The 19,209-nt window shown below is 34.4% G+C and overlaps 1 protein-coding gene across 10 annotated transcripts; it reads left to right on the forward strand.

Moving 5' to 3' along the window:
- The first annotated feature begins 1,239 nt into the window (after nucleotides 1–1,239).
- On the forward strand, nucleotides 1,240–17,605 carry LOC124950105 (protein tipE). Of its 10 annotated transcripts, none has more exons than XM_047496347.1 (7): nucleotides 1,240–1,401; nucleotides 1,583–2,365; nucleotides 3,878–4,203; nucleotides 7,091–7,384; nucleotides 7,692–7,885; nucleotides 11,069–11,388; nucleotides 13,393–13,800. In XM_047496347.1, exons 3-7 carry the CDS (start codon nucleotides 3,999–4,001, stop codon nucleotides 13,715–13,717), a joined length of 1,338 nt encoding a protein of 445 aa, XP_047352303.1. In that variant the 5' UTR covers nucleotides 1,240–1,401; nucleotides 1,583–2,365; nucleotides 3,878–3,998; the 3' UTR covers nucleotides 13,718–13,800. The 10 variants fall into 10 exon arrangements, with proteins under 10 accessions (XP_047352303.1, XP_047352300.1, XP_047352307.1 ...); XM_047496344.1 differs by having other exon boundaries at nucleotides 1,583–1,990; XM_047496351.1 differs by lacking the exon at nucleotides 13,393–13,800 and adding an exon at nucleotides 16,176–17,605 and having other exon boundaries at nucleotides 1,583–4,203.
- The last annotated feature ends 1,604 nt before the right edge of the window (nucleotides 17,606–19,209 follow it).

Genomic DNA, 19,209 nt, shown 5'->3' on the forward strand with positions numbered 1-19,209 from the left:
ATGTTTTCATCATTGACTGATTCATTGATTGATAAGACCTAATGCAGGAAACTGCATCAAAAGTGAATGAGAATATTCATTGAGATGCGAAAGAGACTAGCCCGAAATGTAACAACCGACAATTGCGTTTTCGTATGATCCGTGGGATTAAAAAAAATTTGTGCGTTATTAATTTCAGAATAATTTAATTTTCATTAATCTTCAAGTTCCTTAAGATATCTTTTAACATTCACGTTAACAGTTGTTATTATTAATTATTTTAATGACACTTGTGCGCATGCAAAGGAATTCATTATAGTCACATTATATATATTTTACATATCAATTTATTTCTCTCTGTTTCTCTCTCTTTCTTTTCGTATTTAATAGATTTCCAATATTACATATAATACATATCATTGAATATACACATTTGTTCCTTATGAATCCGTTCAATATTTCCTGAGCGATTTGAAAAGGATTCAAGAACGTACATCGTCGTAGAGAAATGAAGATAAAAAAATGAAAAAGAAAGACAAAAAGAGAAAAAGGGAGAAAGCTACAATCGATTTAAACGAATAGAGGAAATCGTATCTCGAACCGATCGATAAAACGTTCTCGCTCTCATAAATCAAATTGTCATTGAAATCCTTTGGCGATTTTCCAAGAATGACCATTGGAGTTTATCACTTGGTATTTTTATACATTTCGAATTCTAGACGATATATTGAGATCGATTGTGATTGGAGAAAAATTCTTCTTTCTTTGAGAGGGAGAGAGAAAGAAAGAAAGAAAGAGGAAGAGAGAGAGAGAGAGAGAGAGAGAGAGAGAAAGAGAGAGAGAAAGAGACGTATGCGTGAATCAACATATTCGATAAAAAGAAAAACGAATTTATTTAGTGTCGAAATAAAAGAGGGAGTGTTTTCGTGTAAATGTTCTTCTGAATGAATTTTTACTAATCGATTTATTTAAAAAAAGAGCCGATGGAGGAAGAGGAAAAAGAGGAAGTGTCGTTACGACATCGGGGTAGGTAAAGAAGAAAGAAAGAGAGAAAGAGAAAAAGAAAATAAAAGGGGATGGAAAGGAGAAACGTAAGAGAAAAAAAAAGAGGAGCTAGGAAGAGGCAGCTTACACGCGGGTGTTTCTGAGGTGGGAGCTTTCTGGTGATGGTGATGATGCTGGTGTTGGTGGTGCTGGTGCTGGCACTGGTACTAGTACTGATGGTGGTGGTAGTGGCGGCGGTCGATGCCACCAGATGCCGTCGTGGCGCCAGTGTCGGCAGAAAATAAGCTCGCCCAAAGGTACCCTCGACTGCAGTAGCCCGGCATCCGTCGGCGCTGCGGCCAGGGTTTCGGAAAAATATAAGAGCGGTGTGCTTTTATTACGTTCGTTCATTCGCGAACTCGCGAGACGATTGCGTCGGTACGAGATCAGATCCGTCGATCTCTTATTTTATCAAACGACGAATATCACTTTTGAGAAAAATAAATAATATATATATATACATATATATACATATATATATATATATATATATGTATACATATATATATACATATATATATGCATACATATATATATATATATATATATATATATATAGAGAGAGAGAGAGAGAGAGAGAAAAAGGAAGGATAGAGATATATAAGTGGAAAGGTGAGACCACGAAAAAGGATAGAAGATAAAGGAAGTCCGTTTGACATGAGGATTGTCTCGAAGAAATAACCCTCTTGTTAATTAATCAAATGGTTAATTAATCAAAGTGAGACATAGACGGACAAATGCTCACCGTGAATAGTAGTATCGCGTAGTGAAGAGAGGAGAAGCCGGGTGGACGAGGGGAAGAAGGTTGGACGCGCGAGGGCAGCCCAGAAGGGAGAAAGAGAGAAGGAGAGAGAAAGAGAACGAAAGAGAAAGAAAAAGAGAGAGACAGAGAGAACACAGGATGCGGGGGCACAGGAAGAGGGCGCCAAGCCCCGTCAATTTCTCTTCTTCTTCTTCTTCATAGGGGGTACCGTTTCCTGCAAAAAATAAGAAAAAAATAAAAAAAGAAAACAAGAAAACAAGAAAAAAAAAGAAAAGAAATAAATTAAAAGAAGAAAGAAATAGCTCTCGAGCTTTTACCTTCTACTTTCGACCTACGTCGACACACGTCGTCTCATCTCGTCTCGTTTCTTAACGTATCATTTCGCGTCTCGTTGTCCTGGGAAAAACGAATATTTCTTTTCGTTCGAACTTTACCATATCCGCTAATTCGAATCCTTTGAAATAAAAAGATATTTTTAGAAACGATTAGAAATCTTCGATTCCCTTTCGTTTACGATGCAACGCATACTTTCTTTCCTTTTCGAGTTTATTACATTTTATCGACCTGCGTTATCAAAACGTAAGTTCACTTTAATACGAGTTTCCTTTCGTATGTTTTAGAAAGAAATCGTTTTCTAGCTCATCGATTTTTGTCCTTTTTCTTTTTTAAATAGTTTAAGTTGTAGTGGCAATGTCGAGCAAATAACGTATCAACTCTTTTCTCGTTATTTTCATTTCGTTTTGATATTAAATTAGAAACGTTTTGGTCGTTACGTAAATGTCAGGTATATGTATGTATACATATATATATATATATATATATATATATAAATATATACATATATATACAAGGTATATGTATGTATATATATTTGTACATACGTAACGATGTAATGAAAGCGTGCTCTGCGTGCTCCACTTTCGAGTCGGCCGAACGCGTTGACACGCTCGATCGAGCGTAATGAATTAGTTGTGGCTTTACATACCTCCAAATCCGCGGGACCAATCCGTTTCTTCGTTAGAAGGCAACGGAAGAAAAAGAAATAAAAAGTAACGAGGATCCAAGGAAATACTTGACCCCAAAAATAAAACGATAAACGATGAGCTTAATACGCCAATCAAGGAAATCTTGAATATTTCCTTGCCGCGTTGGCCGTATAATCTGTTCAAATTTAATCCTGATCTTCTTTTAAAAATATCTAATCAATGTAAGTCCCTTCGCTGATCAATCTACGTCGTTTAACTTGTTTCTTGAAAGCTCGAAGAAACATTGAGAAACACAAGACCAAGACGATCCTATAAAATCATTTTTGTTTTAAGTGTCCCTTTTTATTTCTTTTCTTTTCTTTTTTTTTTGTTTCTTCAAAAGCGAAAGAGCTCAAGATTTCTTTCAGTAGCGAAGAAAGAATTTGAAATATGAGGCAGTAAAGTAGAGATCTTAAAGGCGATCTGTAAACTCGAGCTATATGGAGAGCTCGCAGAACATCGCTTTATTAGATATTGCATATCTCTCTCTATTTCCATCTATAGATTATTTACCAAATATCGATATTCACTCGTTTATACATATCTACATATCTACATATCTATATATACATATATATATATATATATATATATATATATATATATATATACATATATAGGAAAAAAAGGAACGATAAAAGGTTCAATGATATCATAAGATTCGATCATTGGAATATCACGTATATCTCGATACAAAGGAATACATTTAATCGATCAAATTAATCAATCGATCTCGATGCACAACTCATTGACTAAATTCTTGTCGTCAATGTCGAAAACAAAAAAAAAAAAATAAATAAAATAACAAAATAAAAATAAAAAAATTATTAGAAAAAGAAAACAAAAAGAAAATATAAAATAAAATAAAAGAAAAACGTATCCCTCTTGGCAGAAAGGTCGAAAGTACGATAGGATATCAATTCGAGAAATTTTGGAGATAAAGGAGCGTCTCATTTATTTATATACATATACATATATATATATATGTATATACGTTTCAAAAAAAATTAAAAAAAAGAAAAAGAAAAAAAGGAATAAGAAAGAAAACAATCCCGTCCAAACGCAGATCTTCTGCTTCGCCTCTTCGACGTCTTGTGTAACGGCGGAGCTGAATACAACGAGTCGAGGACGACAAGGAAAAGAAGGAATCTCCTTACTGAAACGAGCACTGCCGTTTGTTCTCCGACATGGCGGACGAAAAGGAGAAGCAGACGTTCCTGCAGAAATTGCTGTTCTACACGACCGCGTTCTTCATCCTCCTCAGCACCTTCAGCCTCTTCGCCTTCCTCTTCTTGGTCCCCTTCGTCATCGACCCCGCCTTCACTACTATCTTCATGCAGTTCGACACTCGGCCCGCCGAGTGTGTCACCATCGACGTTGAGTCCAGGAGAGGTGAAACATTCGATCTTCTTCCCTCTCTTTCTCTCCCACCCCCTCTCTCTCTTTCTCTTTCTTTTTTCTCTGTATCATTGATTCGCATTTTTCTTTCTTACCTTTCAAAATCGAGTTAGCTGTCCCCTTGTATCGTTCGTTCTGTCGTTGTTTTTCTATTTCGTTGCATGTATTCCGGATTTCCTGTGTTTCTTTGAGGAGAACATAAATAAATATATATATATATATATATATATATATATATATATATATATATACGAAGGACTTTGTTCTATGAATAAATCATTTGTAACGGATCTTTAAAGTTCTTGAATAATTTCTCTCGTATTTCACGTATTGATGAGAAAAATCTCTTTGTCCAAAAAAAAAAAAAATAGATGAAAACTTTTGTGACGAGCTTGATTGACAAAGAAGTCATCGATAATAAATGTAAATAAGGATTTTTATTTTATACTTTTAAAAAATATGATATTTAACTTCAAACACTTTTCAAAAAAACAATATGAATAGTGTATAAATTTAAGTCAAATAAATATTCTCAAAGTATTTCATTTTATCACAGTTTGTCAAGTTAACTATAAGAATTATTTCAAGTACATTCTATTACATAGATTATTATATGTACCTGCTATCAGTTAATCGCTTTTTTAAGTGAAGCTGAGCAAACTTGATACATATGTTCCTATATTGATGATAGTAATATGTTAAAAGGTACATGATATTAAATAATTAAACATCAATGGATTACAACTTTTTGTTTTTAATTTCGTTTTTAATGAACAAAGTCCTTCATAAATATTAATTCGTTTGATGTAATATTAATCGTTCGTATTAAACATCGAGTGTTTTGTTCCGTCCTATAAAGGCAAAAGCGTGATTATACGTTCATTTTACATATATTAAATCATGTAATTATTTCGTATATTATAGAAACGTTGCTTTTTAGATAAATAGAAAAATCTTTGTCGTTAGAAATGGTTGTACGAAGGGGTTCACTTATTATTGTATCCGATTCGTTTACCAACATTAATGATCGTCTTCTTAGTGGAAAAATTTCTGTTCAATTTTATTGAGGCACGTCAGGACCGAACAAAGGATCAACAATGAATTTTTTAATAAAAAAATTTTTGTTTGAAAAAAATCGAACAGAAAAATGTCGAAGGAATTTCTTTCCAAATAAACGTTTTATAAAAACGTTTGACTCGACTCTCAATTTAGCCGTGCCTTTACATTTTCCAAGCATCTTCGTTCTTCTCGTATATACACGAGATTGAATTAATAGAACACGAACACGTGTGCATGCGATAGCTTCAAATATTCCACGATTCGTCATTTTCTTTGTATTTGTCAGTGCATGTGCGTGTGTGTGTGTATAATATAATTATATATATACACCTGTATATATATATGGAGATATGTATATTTACTTATGTATGTATGTCTCGTGCAATTCTCTGAGTTACTTCCGGAATGCATGAAAAGTCCCTATCTCTTTATCTTCCTCTCTTTGTCTATGTATATATATATTTATATATATATACATATATATATGTATATGTATATGTATATGTACATATGTATGTATATAGATATATAGATATATCTCTCTCCTTTCTTCGTTGAATTTTCGTTTGAAAAAAGTTTAATGAACGAACGAACTCGTACCACACGAACGATTTTCTTTGCTATCAGGGTTCTCCGCCACTTGTGCCGATCTTGTTATCACGGATCAAAGAATCTACCGCCATCATTATAACCATAGAAACGTTTTATAATGATAGAATGAAATCTCAACTTTCTTTTTTTCTGATGGAACATTTCCAACACTTTTTTCTTATTTTTTCTTTTTTTTTTAAGCATTAATAAGACTGACATCGATAATAAAGAATTAATGGTTTAGAATAAAAGAGATAGATAAATAAAGAGAAAGAGTGAGACAGAAAGAGAGAGAGAGAGAGAGAGAGAGAGAGAGAAAAGAGAGAAAGGGAAAGAAAGAAAAAATCTTTAAATGATGGGAATTAAGATCGACGCAACTGGTTTTGAATTCTTTTTACTCATGATATCTAAGCTGGTCTCCAATGATCCATATATTTATTCATGCCCCGCAGTACTTTTTCGCTGTTTTGTTAACCCTCATTCTAATACACTTGACTTCACTCTCGAATGTCATCGTATATAGAGAAGGGGGCTAGGTGAGAGTGGGTGGTTATAGTACAATCGAGTACTCGACTTTTTTGCTACTCGATGTCTAGACACCTCGACGTATATGTTAGGTACCTTCGGAGAACGTCGATAAGCAACTTAAGATCTCGGGATCTCATTAAAGTGAATGATCGTTTGATATTAGAGTGTATGATCGGTACATGATCATGTCAGTTCTTATTGTCTTTCATTATTTGCTCATTCTCGTGATTTCTTTTTCGAAAGAATTTTCAATTAAACGTAGTTATTCGTATTCCTCCCATTGTTTTCTTATTCGAATAAAATGATCAAGCTGATCCTTTCAAGAGAAATTCTTTAACGAATAGATCGTAACAAGATTGTTTATCTAGTCAGGGATAATTCGCATCTAAATGACGAAAATCTCGTTTGTGTGCACGTTTCTTATATATTTCTTAATTCTTATTATCTACGTACGTACGTAATGTCTTCGTTATTATCCTCGAGGTCACACAATGCTTCATCGTTCAATCTCTCTATTATTCGTCAAAATTATTATTAGGTATATGAGAATAGATATCGATCTTTTCCGAATCGTCAATCATTCCTCCGATCGTTTTTCGTCTCTCGAATGTTATTTCGGCTAACTCGTTTGACTTAGTATCGAAGCTACGAGTGACCTCGCGACGTTCTTATTCCATGAACGTACGTTGATCGTTGAGTTCAGGTACGAGCAACTGCTCATGGACATCATGTAGAGAGGGTTGCACCAAGGAGTTGTATGATTGCACGCAAATACGCGTCAACTACAAGCTACCGATTAATACATCCTCCGAGGATGAAGCTGGACCATTTGAGGGAGGCAGAGCGGTAGGAGGTGTCGAGGACGACGAAGACAGTACGAGGTTTAAAAAACCGCGTTATGAACGGGCTCCCAGAGACTACGATTACATCGAAGATCTCGACGATGAAGATTTCGCTGAGGACGACGATGCAGGACTGCCGAAACCCTTCCCTACAGGTACAAACCTGCACCCGGTGTCCTTCGTTAGTCTCAAATTCATCTCTTTCTCTCTCTCTCTCTCTCTCTCTTTCTCTCTCTCTTTCTCTCTCTCTCTCTCTCTCTCTCTCTCTCTCTCTCTCTCTCTATCTATCTATCTATCTCTCTTTCTCTCTCTCTGTCTCTTGAACAAACAAATCATGATTTGAAATTTACGAGAGAACGAAGGACAACCGTTAGAACACAACTCTTTTGGAAGCTCTTTACTTAACGTCTCTCAGCAGCCAAGTAAGATCGTTGCTCGGCGATAACGAAACGAAGTTCGCAGGTCTCATGGGCAACGACTCCGAGTGGTACTTCACTGGGGCCAAGCTGTTCCCGAACGTAAAAGGCTGTGGATACCCTCCAGTGCTGAATTGCAGTATTTTCTACCAGCAGTATGCCAACATAGGGCATAACTTTAGCTGTTACTACTCCAAAGTGGATCCCGGAATAGTCATCAGCGAACTCGACATGTGGCAGGTCTCTCCACGCTTTCGCATTCTCATTTAACGTTTGTGTCTTTTTTCCATATCTAAATCCTTTCTTCCATCCCCAGCCCTTCACTACCTCCAACATCAACGCTTTCCCCTCTCTAATTTTTCTACACAAGTTTCCAATTTTATTCTCCTTCTTCTAGCCTGTGCGTGTACGTATGGTTTATGTGATCCACGTGAAAGAAAATGAGGTCACTTTGTTTGTCGCACAGAAAACGATCGAACGCGACGACCTCGACAGGTTAGGTTATGTGATAACACACGTGAACGTATTGCCTACGTATTTCGATCCTTATCCTATTCTTTGCCTCAGTTTTACCTCGAAAATTTTCTTCAGGAGTTATTATCGTCGAAGAAAAATCAACGGGATCAAAAACGTACTATTGGTCTGTCGGTCGGTTAGTGTATGTAAGCTGATAGTCGGGATTATCGTTGACTCGTACTACTGCGATTTCAAAGAAAAACCTCTAGAACCAAACAAGAACGAAATACTTTATTAATCGATAAATTCTATTACCACGAAAATGATATTCGACGAACAAAATTCGCAGAAAAAAAAGAAACAAAAGAAAAAAAAAGGAAAAAGAGAAAAAAAATATTGAATTGACTTTTCCAGTCGATTTAAATGTATCAAGCTAAATCCGTCGACCCATGCGACTTATCCTTTCTTATTTTAACTAACGCACGTACACAGATATTTTTACACAGACATACGTACGTATGTTGCAATATACAGACTACAAGAGTTACACGTGGTGCAACTTTTGCAGGAGTTCAACATTGGAAGGAACGACGGCCTTTTGAGAATCGATATACTGCAGGTACCTATTCAGGTTTCCTATTCATGCTACCGTTATGCAGCTCGAAGTGTCTCATTCGACAGTTTCTCAAACGCTTACGGTCGTTTCTATTAACGTAGATTTACGTCGCCGCTAATTAGGACATGGAGAATCTTCCGTCGCAATCACCCCTTATCCTCCCTCGTCGCTTTCTCTCTCTCTCTCTCTCTCTCTCTCTCTCCCTCTCCCTCTCCCTTAATAACCACGTCTGAATTCGTCTTAAGTTCGTTCGTTCATCGTTAAAAGAAGAATGTAAAAGAGAAAAAGGGCAAAATTCTTTTCTACCTTCTAATTACTTTTTTCTACGTATCTTCTTTCATTTCACGAAACATTTAAATATCCTACTTCTCTTTTTCATTCAATATGAATTTATATAACAAAAGAGGAAACGAGATAATTTTTAGTTTAAGTTTCTTCTTCTTTTCTTTTTTTAAAGCACATCGAGCATTCAATAGATTGAAATTTGATGTATTAATAATTGTATGAACATTAATTGCAATCTGTATATCCGCAAAAAAGAGGTGGGGGAAGAAAAGAAAAAAGAATAAAAAAGAGGAAAGAAAAAAATGAAAGATATTATCATTAAATTGTTATTTATATGTATTTCGGCAGTAAATAGAAAGTATAAGTATTAACTCTATTCTATTTCGTGACAACTCATGCCAGGGAAAACTGAAGAAAGAGACAGAGCAAATGGAAAACGGAAAAAGAAATTATTCGACGGTGTTTCGTAGAAAAATATCTCTCAATCGTAAAAAGGGAAAAGTCTCAAGAGTACTCTGGTAAAAATGAAATTTCAGAGAGGAGAGTGAAAGAGTGAAAGAAAGAAAAAGAAAGAAGGAACGAAGAAAAAGAAAGAAGGAACGAAGAAAAAGAAAAAAGGAACGAAGAAAAAGAAAGAAGACAGAAATGTAGGAACTTGTGTATCCGTATTATATGTATGCATACATACATACATACATACATACATACATACATACATACATACATACATACATACATACAACATACATACATACATACATATATACATATATACATACATGTATATACACATGCATACATATACATATACACATGCATACATATATATATATATATACACATGCATACATATATATACATATATATTTAAGTATGTATATAATGTACAATCGGTCGTCGGACGCGTACGATTCGAGTCAGCGTTTATAAGCGAAGGCCTTCGAGAGGCGAAAAGCAGTCACGAAGGCATAGTGTTTGCACACATCTCGCGAGAGAAAGCGATTTTTCTCGTACTCTTCTCGCGTACGTTGTAGGCGTATAAACGTTCACGTGGGAGTGAGAGAGAGAGGGAGAAAGAGATGAAAGAAAAAGAGAGGGAAGACAGTGGGATTCCGATTACGTCGACATGAAACATAGCTACATCTCTACGTAGTACAGTACGAATACAATGCATTCTCGAAGAAACGAATGGCCTGACTTTTGTCTGTCATGAAATAGGATGAGATGGATCGGAAAATAGAGAACGAGCGGAATTTTTACAAAACTTCCTATAAATTTTTTTAGTTTTGCTTTCTCACTTAAGGAAAAATAAAATTGAGAATAAAGATATTATTGATAGAAAGGAATCGTGGAAATGCAATATATTATATATTTCGTTCGTGCAATGGTATGTACACGAAATATCTCCGACATTTCCATTCCTATCGTTTTCAATCTACGCAATGATTTCTCCCTTCCTTACAGCCTTCTATCGTCCGCGCAAACGTTTTCATATTTATTTTATCGACCTTTATCTTTGCGCCGATTTATCTATATCGCGTCCATGAGAAGTAAAAAAGAAAACAAAAAAGAAACTAAAAAGATCTGGGAAGATATCGACGCAGTAGTACGAGCACGAAATAACTCCGACATCTCCATCTATACAAACGTTCGTTTTCGTTCCTTTTTCGTTTCATTTTCCTTTGGTTTCGTTTCGTTCGCCTAACATATTTGTCGCATTTTATTTACGACGATCGATTATACATACCCCCGTTTCAGAGAAAGAATATATTGCGAAATATCGTAAAGAACAACAAGTTTATTTCTTCTTCTTTTTTCTTTTTAATTACAACAATTAGTACAAGTATTTAGTACAAACACAAAATAACTTCGACAATTCCATATATTCGATTAAACGCTGTTTTCATTTTTCCTTTATTCATTAAAGTAATTGTTAAATAAGTGTTCATTCATGTTAATCGTAAACTAAAAAAAAAAAAAATGAAAGAAAAGAAAAAAAAGAAACAGACCGAAGAAAATATAGAAAGAATCAAGCTGACAGTCGCTGCGCAAAATGCATTCTCCAGGTGTATATGAACCTGGTGTACGCAATGGCAATTCCGATACCGTCTTTCATAATCTCGGTGATATACCTCACCATCGCCTACTTCAAGATCTACAACGAAGACGAGGAGGCCCTTGTTGGCGGGGAGGAAGGAGAGGAGGGCGCCGAGGGCGATGGAAGCAACGGTACGCCTCTGCCGCCCACGAGCGGTGCCCTTACGCCTGGAAGCGAAGCTTTTAGGGAGGACTTGGCGAGTTTCGGTCATCAGCTCAAGGTCGCGATGGCTGATGACATCAGTAGGGAGAGTCTCGATGGCATACCCAACTCGCTCTCGGTTCAGGGGTAAGCCAAACAATACGAATTGTGTAATTTGAGAGAAATCGACTCGACTTTTCTTTCTTTAAAAAAAAAAAGGAAGATAATTTATCTCTCTCTCTCTCTCTCTCTCTCTATATATATATATATATATATATATATATATATATATATATATTCTTTTTAGACATCGATATATAAAGGTCGTTTAAGGGTAAATCCGATTGCCGTTGGAGTTTATGGTTAATAATATTTTCTCGTGGCACACGTGTATGTTACGAAGCTTATTGTCCAATCGAGTGAAAATAAATGTCGATCATGCGACACTTGGCTGGCTTTTAACGTACTACTACTACTACTACTACTACTCCTGCTGTTCACCATTTACGGGAAGCATTTATACTCGCGTCATTTTCCGGTATACTTACGTTCGATGGGGCTTCTGCTCGATTTACCGACGAAACATGATAGATTTGTAAAGAGAATTGTCTCGACTTGAATCGCAACATAATCGCTTTAAAAACTAACCACATTAAGACGAGAAAAACAAAGAGAGATAAATATATAGATAGGTAGATAGAAAGAGAAAGAGAGAGAGAGAGAGAGAGAGAGAGAGAGAGAGAGAGAGACAGTGACAGTGTGGTCAAGCTAAAGTCTTCATGTTTTTAATATTCTTTACAAGCTGATATTATTTAAGGCTTCACAAACGATTTTATTAATCCTTTCTACTCCTCTATCTTTCCTTCTGAAGAAAACATAAAGCTTACGATATACATAAATAAATAAATAAATACATACATATATATATATACATATATATACAGGTATATATTCACATTATATCTCGATTATGAATATATTTAAAAGCCTTTTGCGTGCATAATATATTTTCGTGAGTTAACTACTAAATAACGAGGTAAAATAAATCGAGCGAGAAAGTACAAGTGGTTCACGGTCAAGAAATTGAGGAGGAGAATTTTACTCATGTATAAATATATAGCCGAGAGAGAGGGGAATTTCTTTCATAAGGTGTTACTAACTAAAGCTAATGGTGAGGGAATAGATGTATCATAGAAAATCGCATAGTTCGCGATTTCCTTTCGAAAGCCACCATTCAATACCCGAAGCAGAAACGCGTATTGTCCGCAATTTCTATATGTGTATATACAGTATATAAATATTATAGTAGCCACGTAACAATATCTCTCTCTCTCTCTCTCTCTCTCTCTCCTCTCTCTCTCTCTCTCTCTCTCTCTTTCTCTCGCTTTCTTTCTCGCAGACCTCGTTTCAACATCGTACTCACCGATATATCGAACGTGATTACACGGCCAATTTCACCGACGGCCTAAGCTCATCACGGCTAGGATATCCGATGGACTAAGTACGCAAACACCGCGGCCTGCGCTTCGAATTAGATTAGCCCTGTCCTCTTTCAGGACGAAATCGATGTTTTCGAGGCCTTGGGAAATAACTACGATCTCCCATCTTATTATCCTGAAACTCTTACTCCTTTAATCTCGACGATAAACTCGATCAACTTAGTCGTTTTAACTCGTAAAACGAAGTTTCTTCAACTTTTTAACTCTTTCCCCAGACATTCTTTCCTACATTTCCAACATCAGCTCGTCTGGAATTTATGAAATCCTAACGAAAAAGTTAGGGAATTACCAACGAAAGGACAATTTGATAAACGTACCAACGTTTATGCATAAAATTAAAAAAAAAAAAAAAAAAAGAAAGAAAGAAAAAAGTAAGGAGAAACGAGAAGAATTCTATAAAAACAAAGAAAAAAAAATAAAAAGAATTGATCATAATTTCACGAGTTCAACATATTTTTCGAAACGAGTCAGATCTTCATTTGGAACGTTCTATTTGTGAAAGAAACGCGTGTCAAATGGAAGTATTTTTACAAAGAATAAAATTCTGAATGTAAAAACGAATATCGATAGTAAAAGTCAGTATTTTTGCAATATATGTAATGTTATTTTGCCATTTGAAAATTTTATACGCTAGATTACTGATTTATGTTAGGATATTAGCTGAACGTCGCCTGAAAATTTCCAGATGTTTCTACCGGTGTTGTACAGCCAACTTGGCAGCAGTTAACCATCATAATATACACTATACCCCGGCGATGGCGTCTTGCAGTCTAGTTTCGTGCCAAGAGCTCGCGTTTCCATGTACAATGAATAAATACATACGTATATATGTATGTATGTATATATATATGTGTGTGTGTATGTTTACGTATATATATACGTGTGTATGTGTATACATAAATAAAAAGGATACGTCTAGAATTAAAGAACGACGTTTATCACGATATCTTCTTTTATTTATTCGAAAAATTTTTTAATTCGTTTACAAATTAAATCGCGGTCAGGAATTTAAACGAGAAAAAAAAAGAGAGAGAAAGAGAGAGAGAGAGAGAGAGAGAGAGAGAGAGAGAGAGAGGGAGAGAGAGAGAGAAGAAAAGAAAAGGGTTAAAGGCTTTTGAGCATCGTTATGTCGATTCCTTTTTATTTTTCAGTTTAACGATGCCGGCAATATCTGGGGTGAAAATTAATCGACATAATGACGTATCCTTTATCGTTAGAAATAACAATCCTCATACCCCATAGAAACTTGAAGCATATGTATATGTGTATTTGCGTGCTGGCGCGTATGTGTATGTGTGTGTATGTATATCCTATGCACATACATACATATACATTGTATAAAGAAGTAAAACGGCGACGTGCTGTCTATCGTGAAACACTCCAATCGCGCACACGCACACACACACCATCGTTCCCTAGCCACGTTTTATCCCGATTCTGTATTCTATATACCGGGTGATTTTTGAGTACTTTTATATTTTTCCTCTGATTGAAAGAATTAATCGAAAGGAATAGATAATTTCGAGAACACCAAATTTGCTAAAATATATCATGTCAGTTTAATCAACGATTGTGTGTATAAAAAAAGAGATACGAAAAAAAAGAAGAAAAACAAAGGGACAGAAGAAGATATTTTATTGGCTTATACACTTGACTCTATGCCAATGACTGCGGTATTTTATCCGAATGGTTAATTTAGTAAGATCGAGTGAAGTAAATTATTTATTTTCTTTTATTTTTTTTTTTGTTTTTTTATTTTTTTTCCAACGAGATCAAACCTATCGATCGTCTGGTACATAAAGTCTTTGCTAGAATTTCCCGTCATAAAAAATACTCAAGCTAAACCTTCATGAACGACATCGAGGGGTAAAACTTTATACATTTTTAAAAGCTACTTCGATCGTCGTAGATGAGAAGAAAGGCCACCGTCGCGTCGATAATTTCGCGAGGAACGATTTAACGCATGAACACGGTATACTACTTTACTTGATGCTTATTTGTGAGGGACAACAGAAAAAGAGAACAGATACGTCCTATGAACAGAGGTCAACTTGAATGCATGTGTTCTTCTTTTGTTCTGGAATTCTCCATCATATATTTTTCTGTCTCTCTCTCTCTCTCTCCCTCTCTCTCTCTCTCGCTCGCTTACTCTCTTTCTTTGTTCAATCTATTCTGGATACCCCAAGGAACAATCAATCCTTCTTTCTACGATATAACCAATTTCCACACAGAAATTAATACCGTTTCGTATGGATCTTCAAGATTCAACGACTCCACAAGAATTATCTTTGAACGAGGAATTTCCATTCTATTTGTACATGTAAGATCGTCGATTCTCTAGAATGAGGATAACTAAGAGGAAGATAATATGTACTGACAAAGATAAATTGAAATATATAATAAATCGAGATAGAGATATTTGGAGGAGAAAAAAGAAAGAAAAATGAAAACTAACCAACCATTTTTAAATTAGACTGTCCTCCATCTAAAAGTACTTGTTCTCCTTTCTCTCGAAAGCATTCGGTTTCACGAGTGCTGCCAACGCCCAAATCGGAATACTAATTTCTCCTTTGAAAAATCGATGAATATACGCGACGATAAAAAGATATTAACAATCTGTCTTTATAATTGTTACTTTAACATGATAATTGAAATAAATCGCTTACGAACGTACACTAGATATACCAATTGTCCTATTTTTAAATAAAGCGACATTTCACATTAAATAAAATAATTACGGTCGCAACTAATTTGCATGCATATATATATATATATATATATATATATATATATATATATATATAAATATCTATTTATTTCAATGAATTACGTAAAACGTTTAAAAAATCATACACATTAAATAAATTACAAATGTTAATTGTATAAATCGAAAAAAAATTCTTTCGTTAAAGAGACAGACACACTTTCGAAATTGAAATACCTTTTAAATCAAAATCTTGTAATCATGAATCATAGAAACGAATTTCAACGAGTTATAAAATTTTTTTCTACGATCTCAATATATTCTCCACTATATACTTTATATATATCTACTGTAATAAATCCTCGATTTGAGGGATACGTGAAAGAAGATATCCAGAACAAGTAAGCGAACAACCAAGCAGCAAGCAAGGACGCAAACATCGATTCTGACCCAACTATCTACGCCCCACCCTTGAATCTAACACCAGGACTCTCCTCGTTTCAGAATGGCCACCCCTCACGAAAAGGCATGGATTCGTTACAGCTTACACGTTTGCATCCTCCTCCTCCTTCCCACCCTTCCTTCCTCCTTCCCCCATATTTTCTTCCCAATGTTTCTCTCTACGCGTTTTTCGATCGATTGAATTTCAACAGAATTGCAGAGAACGAAAATACGTACGAGCGTATTAAATAGTGACGTCACGCTAACTCTGACGTATCATTCTGTTTCAGCAACTTGAGCAAAACGATGACGACGAGTATCTCAACTCCCCCTGGGCCGACGGCAGCAGTCTGAAGCGTCATTTCCACGGTATGAACAACATTTCGTGGAGACCGCACTAAAAGCCACCTTTTCATATCCGCCGAAAGGAAGTATGTATATGAAGGAAGAGAAAGAAAGAAAAATAGAGATAAAGAGATAGACAAAGAAAGGAGAGAGAGAGAGAGAGAGAGAGAGAAAAAATGAACAAGTTTCGATGACGCTTTGGTGTTATATTTGAAACGTTGCTAACCGTGAAGAGCCAAAATTCTTTTGCCGATTCGAACACAGCTTCGCGCGTTGTCCTTTTTACAAAGTGAACCAGAGGTAAATAAAAGATGGAAAATAAAAAAGAAAGAGAGAGAGAGGGAGAAAGGGAGAAAAAAGATAAGAATAAGAGAGGGAATGTGAACGACACGGCCGTCCCTTCACACCTCGAATATAATAATATATATTATATACACATATATTATACATAGAAATACGTAATTGATTTTTTCGCTTCGTCGTGTACTTACATGCCGATAGATTGATGATGATAAGAAAAAATGGAAGGTTAAAGAAAATGGGGAAAAAAAAAAAAAAAAAAAATAGCTGACCATCGATGTTTGGCGCAAAACCATGCAGAATAATTAACCCAAAGATTATAAATCTGTGCCCGTGTATGCAATGCAGCAATTGATCCTCCTTTAAAAAAAAAAATGAAAAAAAAAAAACGAAAAAGAAAAGAAAAAAAAGGTTAACGCTAACTTTATCGACAGAGATAAACGATATTTTGTGACAGACATTTTTCTACTCGATGATCGAAATATAAATCACCGCTTCCCTTCCTCTTCTCGCTCCAATCTTTTGCGCGAAACAGTGAAAATACAAAGAAAAAAAAGAAAAAAAAGAAAATGAAAGAAAATAACATTAATAATAATTATTATTATTATTATATTATTATTATAACAAAATCTGAAAAGAAGAGAATGATTCTCGAAACGACGTAAATTCGTCTGAGCTATTTTTACCGTCATCGTCGTTCTCGAATTTATCATTTTTTTAAATATATATATATATATTCCGGTGGCATTTTGTTAAAACGGACGGTCGCGCACACGAGCTTTTTAATGACGATTTTATGTTTGTTTCCATATTTTTTTTTTATTTTCTTTTAACAGGATCGATGAGGAAGTATCCGGTAGTGTTCGATGAGTATAAAATGTAGAAAAAAAGGACGTGACCGTATATTGGTCGATAAAATTTGCCAAATAACTTAAGAAAACGAAAAATTCGATTCGATTTCACGATTAACTCGAAAACACATTCTTTATTAATCGGTCTTTATAAATCGATTTTTCAAGTTCTCTCGAATCACTATGGATGATTATATTATTTTCGATTTTGTGACTATAGAAGAGAAAAAAGAAGAAGAAAATAATAGAAAAGAATATTTAACGCCGGATCTTGCGTTAAAATCCTCTCTATCTTCTTGTACCGTTTCTTTCGAATCTGTCCTACATGCTCGACCAACTTTTATCGATTAATTAGATAATCGAACTTTCTCGGCTTGCTAGCACGTCAGCCGATAATTATTAAAACTTATAAAAATAAACGAGTATACAAAGAGATTCCCTCTGGTTCACTCGACCACACCGAACGGGTATATCTGAGGTAATAATAATAATAATAATAATAATAATAATAATAATAGTAATAGTAGTAATAATAATAATAATAATAATAATAATAATAATAATAATAATAATAATAATAATAATAATAATAATAATAATAATAATGGTAATAATAATAATAAAAATAATAATAATAGAAATAATAATAATAAAAATAATAATAATAATAATAATAATAATAATAATAATAATAATAATAATAATAATAATAAATGAAGAAAAATCCGTTTAAACGAATAAAGAAAGAAAGAAATGAAAAAAAAAATAAAGAAAAAAGAATAGAATGGAGCGGGAAAAAAGGAAAAAGATTTCGATTTGCAAACACGTTTTATTCGTAAATAATATTTCAAAGTCACTTTATTTAAGCACTATGACAGGAGTAAAAAATGAATGAAAGAATAGAAAGATATAAAAAAAAAAAGCAAAAAAGAAAATAATGAGAGAAAGATGTCAGTTGATAAATATTTAAATATCGTTAAAATAACAAAATATTAACTAAATAATTCGCTTGCTGTGTGATCATAAACGCATCCAATCACTATGCATTTTAATAGAGACACATAATCGACACTCTTTTATCGAATTACCTGCGAAAGAATTTGCTCTCGCGTCTTCTTACACACATGTGCGCGCGCGCACGCGCATGCATATTATATAGACACATATACACAGAGAGAAATATGATTACGCGAAAAATTAAACAGACACATAAAACACATCCATACAAGTTCACGCGTACCTTTCTCAAGATACATGGCGAAAAATGATTTTATCCGGAGTTTGTAATAACAGGTCCGCCAATTTTTCACATTTTTCGCTGCGAACGAAGTTCACTATCTGTACATTTTCTTGAAGAAAAGAAATATAGTGAAATCAATTCAAAGAAATCGTTGAGAGGAAAAAAGAAGAAAAATGTTCTTATTTTCCAAGAAATTATAATAAGAAAGAGAAAATTAAAATTATTAGAAAAGATTCTTCTATCTGGACCTATAAGAAAAGAAAAAAAAAAAAAAAAAAGAAAATCTTAAAATATATCTCCATAATCATCATTGTTGTTTGTTTAAATAACAAAACAATAAAAAATATAACAAGAACTTTCTATAAAAAGAAGAAGAGGAGGAAGAAGACTATGCTCATAACTGCTGCGTTCTCGTATACCGTATGTAGATTCGAAAAACTCTTAGAGGTACCTGTATGCGTGCGGTGAGTAAAAAAGAAAGAAAAAAAAATAAATAAATAAAAAAAGAATAAAATAATAATAATAATAAAAATAAAAATATACTTCAAAGAACAAAACGAACATGGAGAAGGAAAAAGTGAGCGAAAG

This window comes from Vespa velutina, chromosome 6 (assembly GCF_912470025.1).
Source record: "Vespa velutina chromosome 6, iVesVel2.1, whole genome shotgun sequence".
NCBI classification, from domain to species: domain Eukaryota; kingdom Metazoa; phylum Arthropoda; class Insecta; order Hymenoptera; family Vespidae; genus Vespa; species Vespa velutina.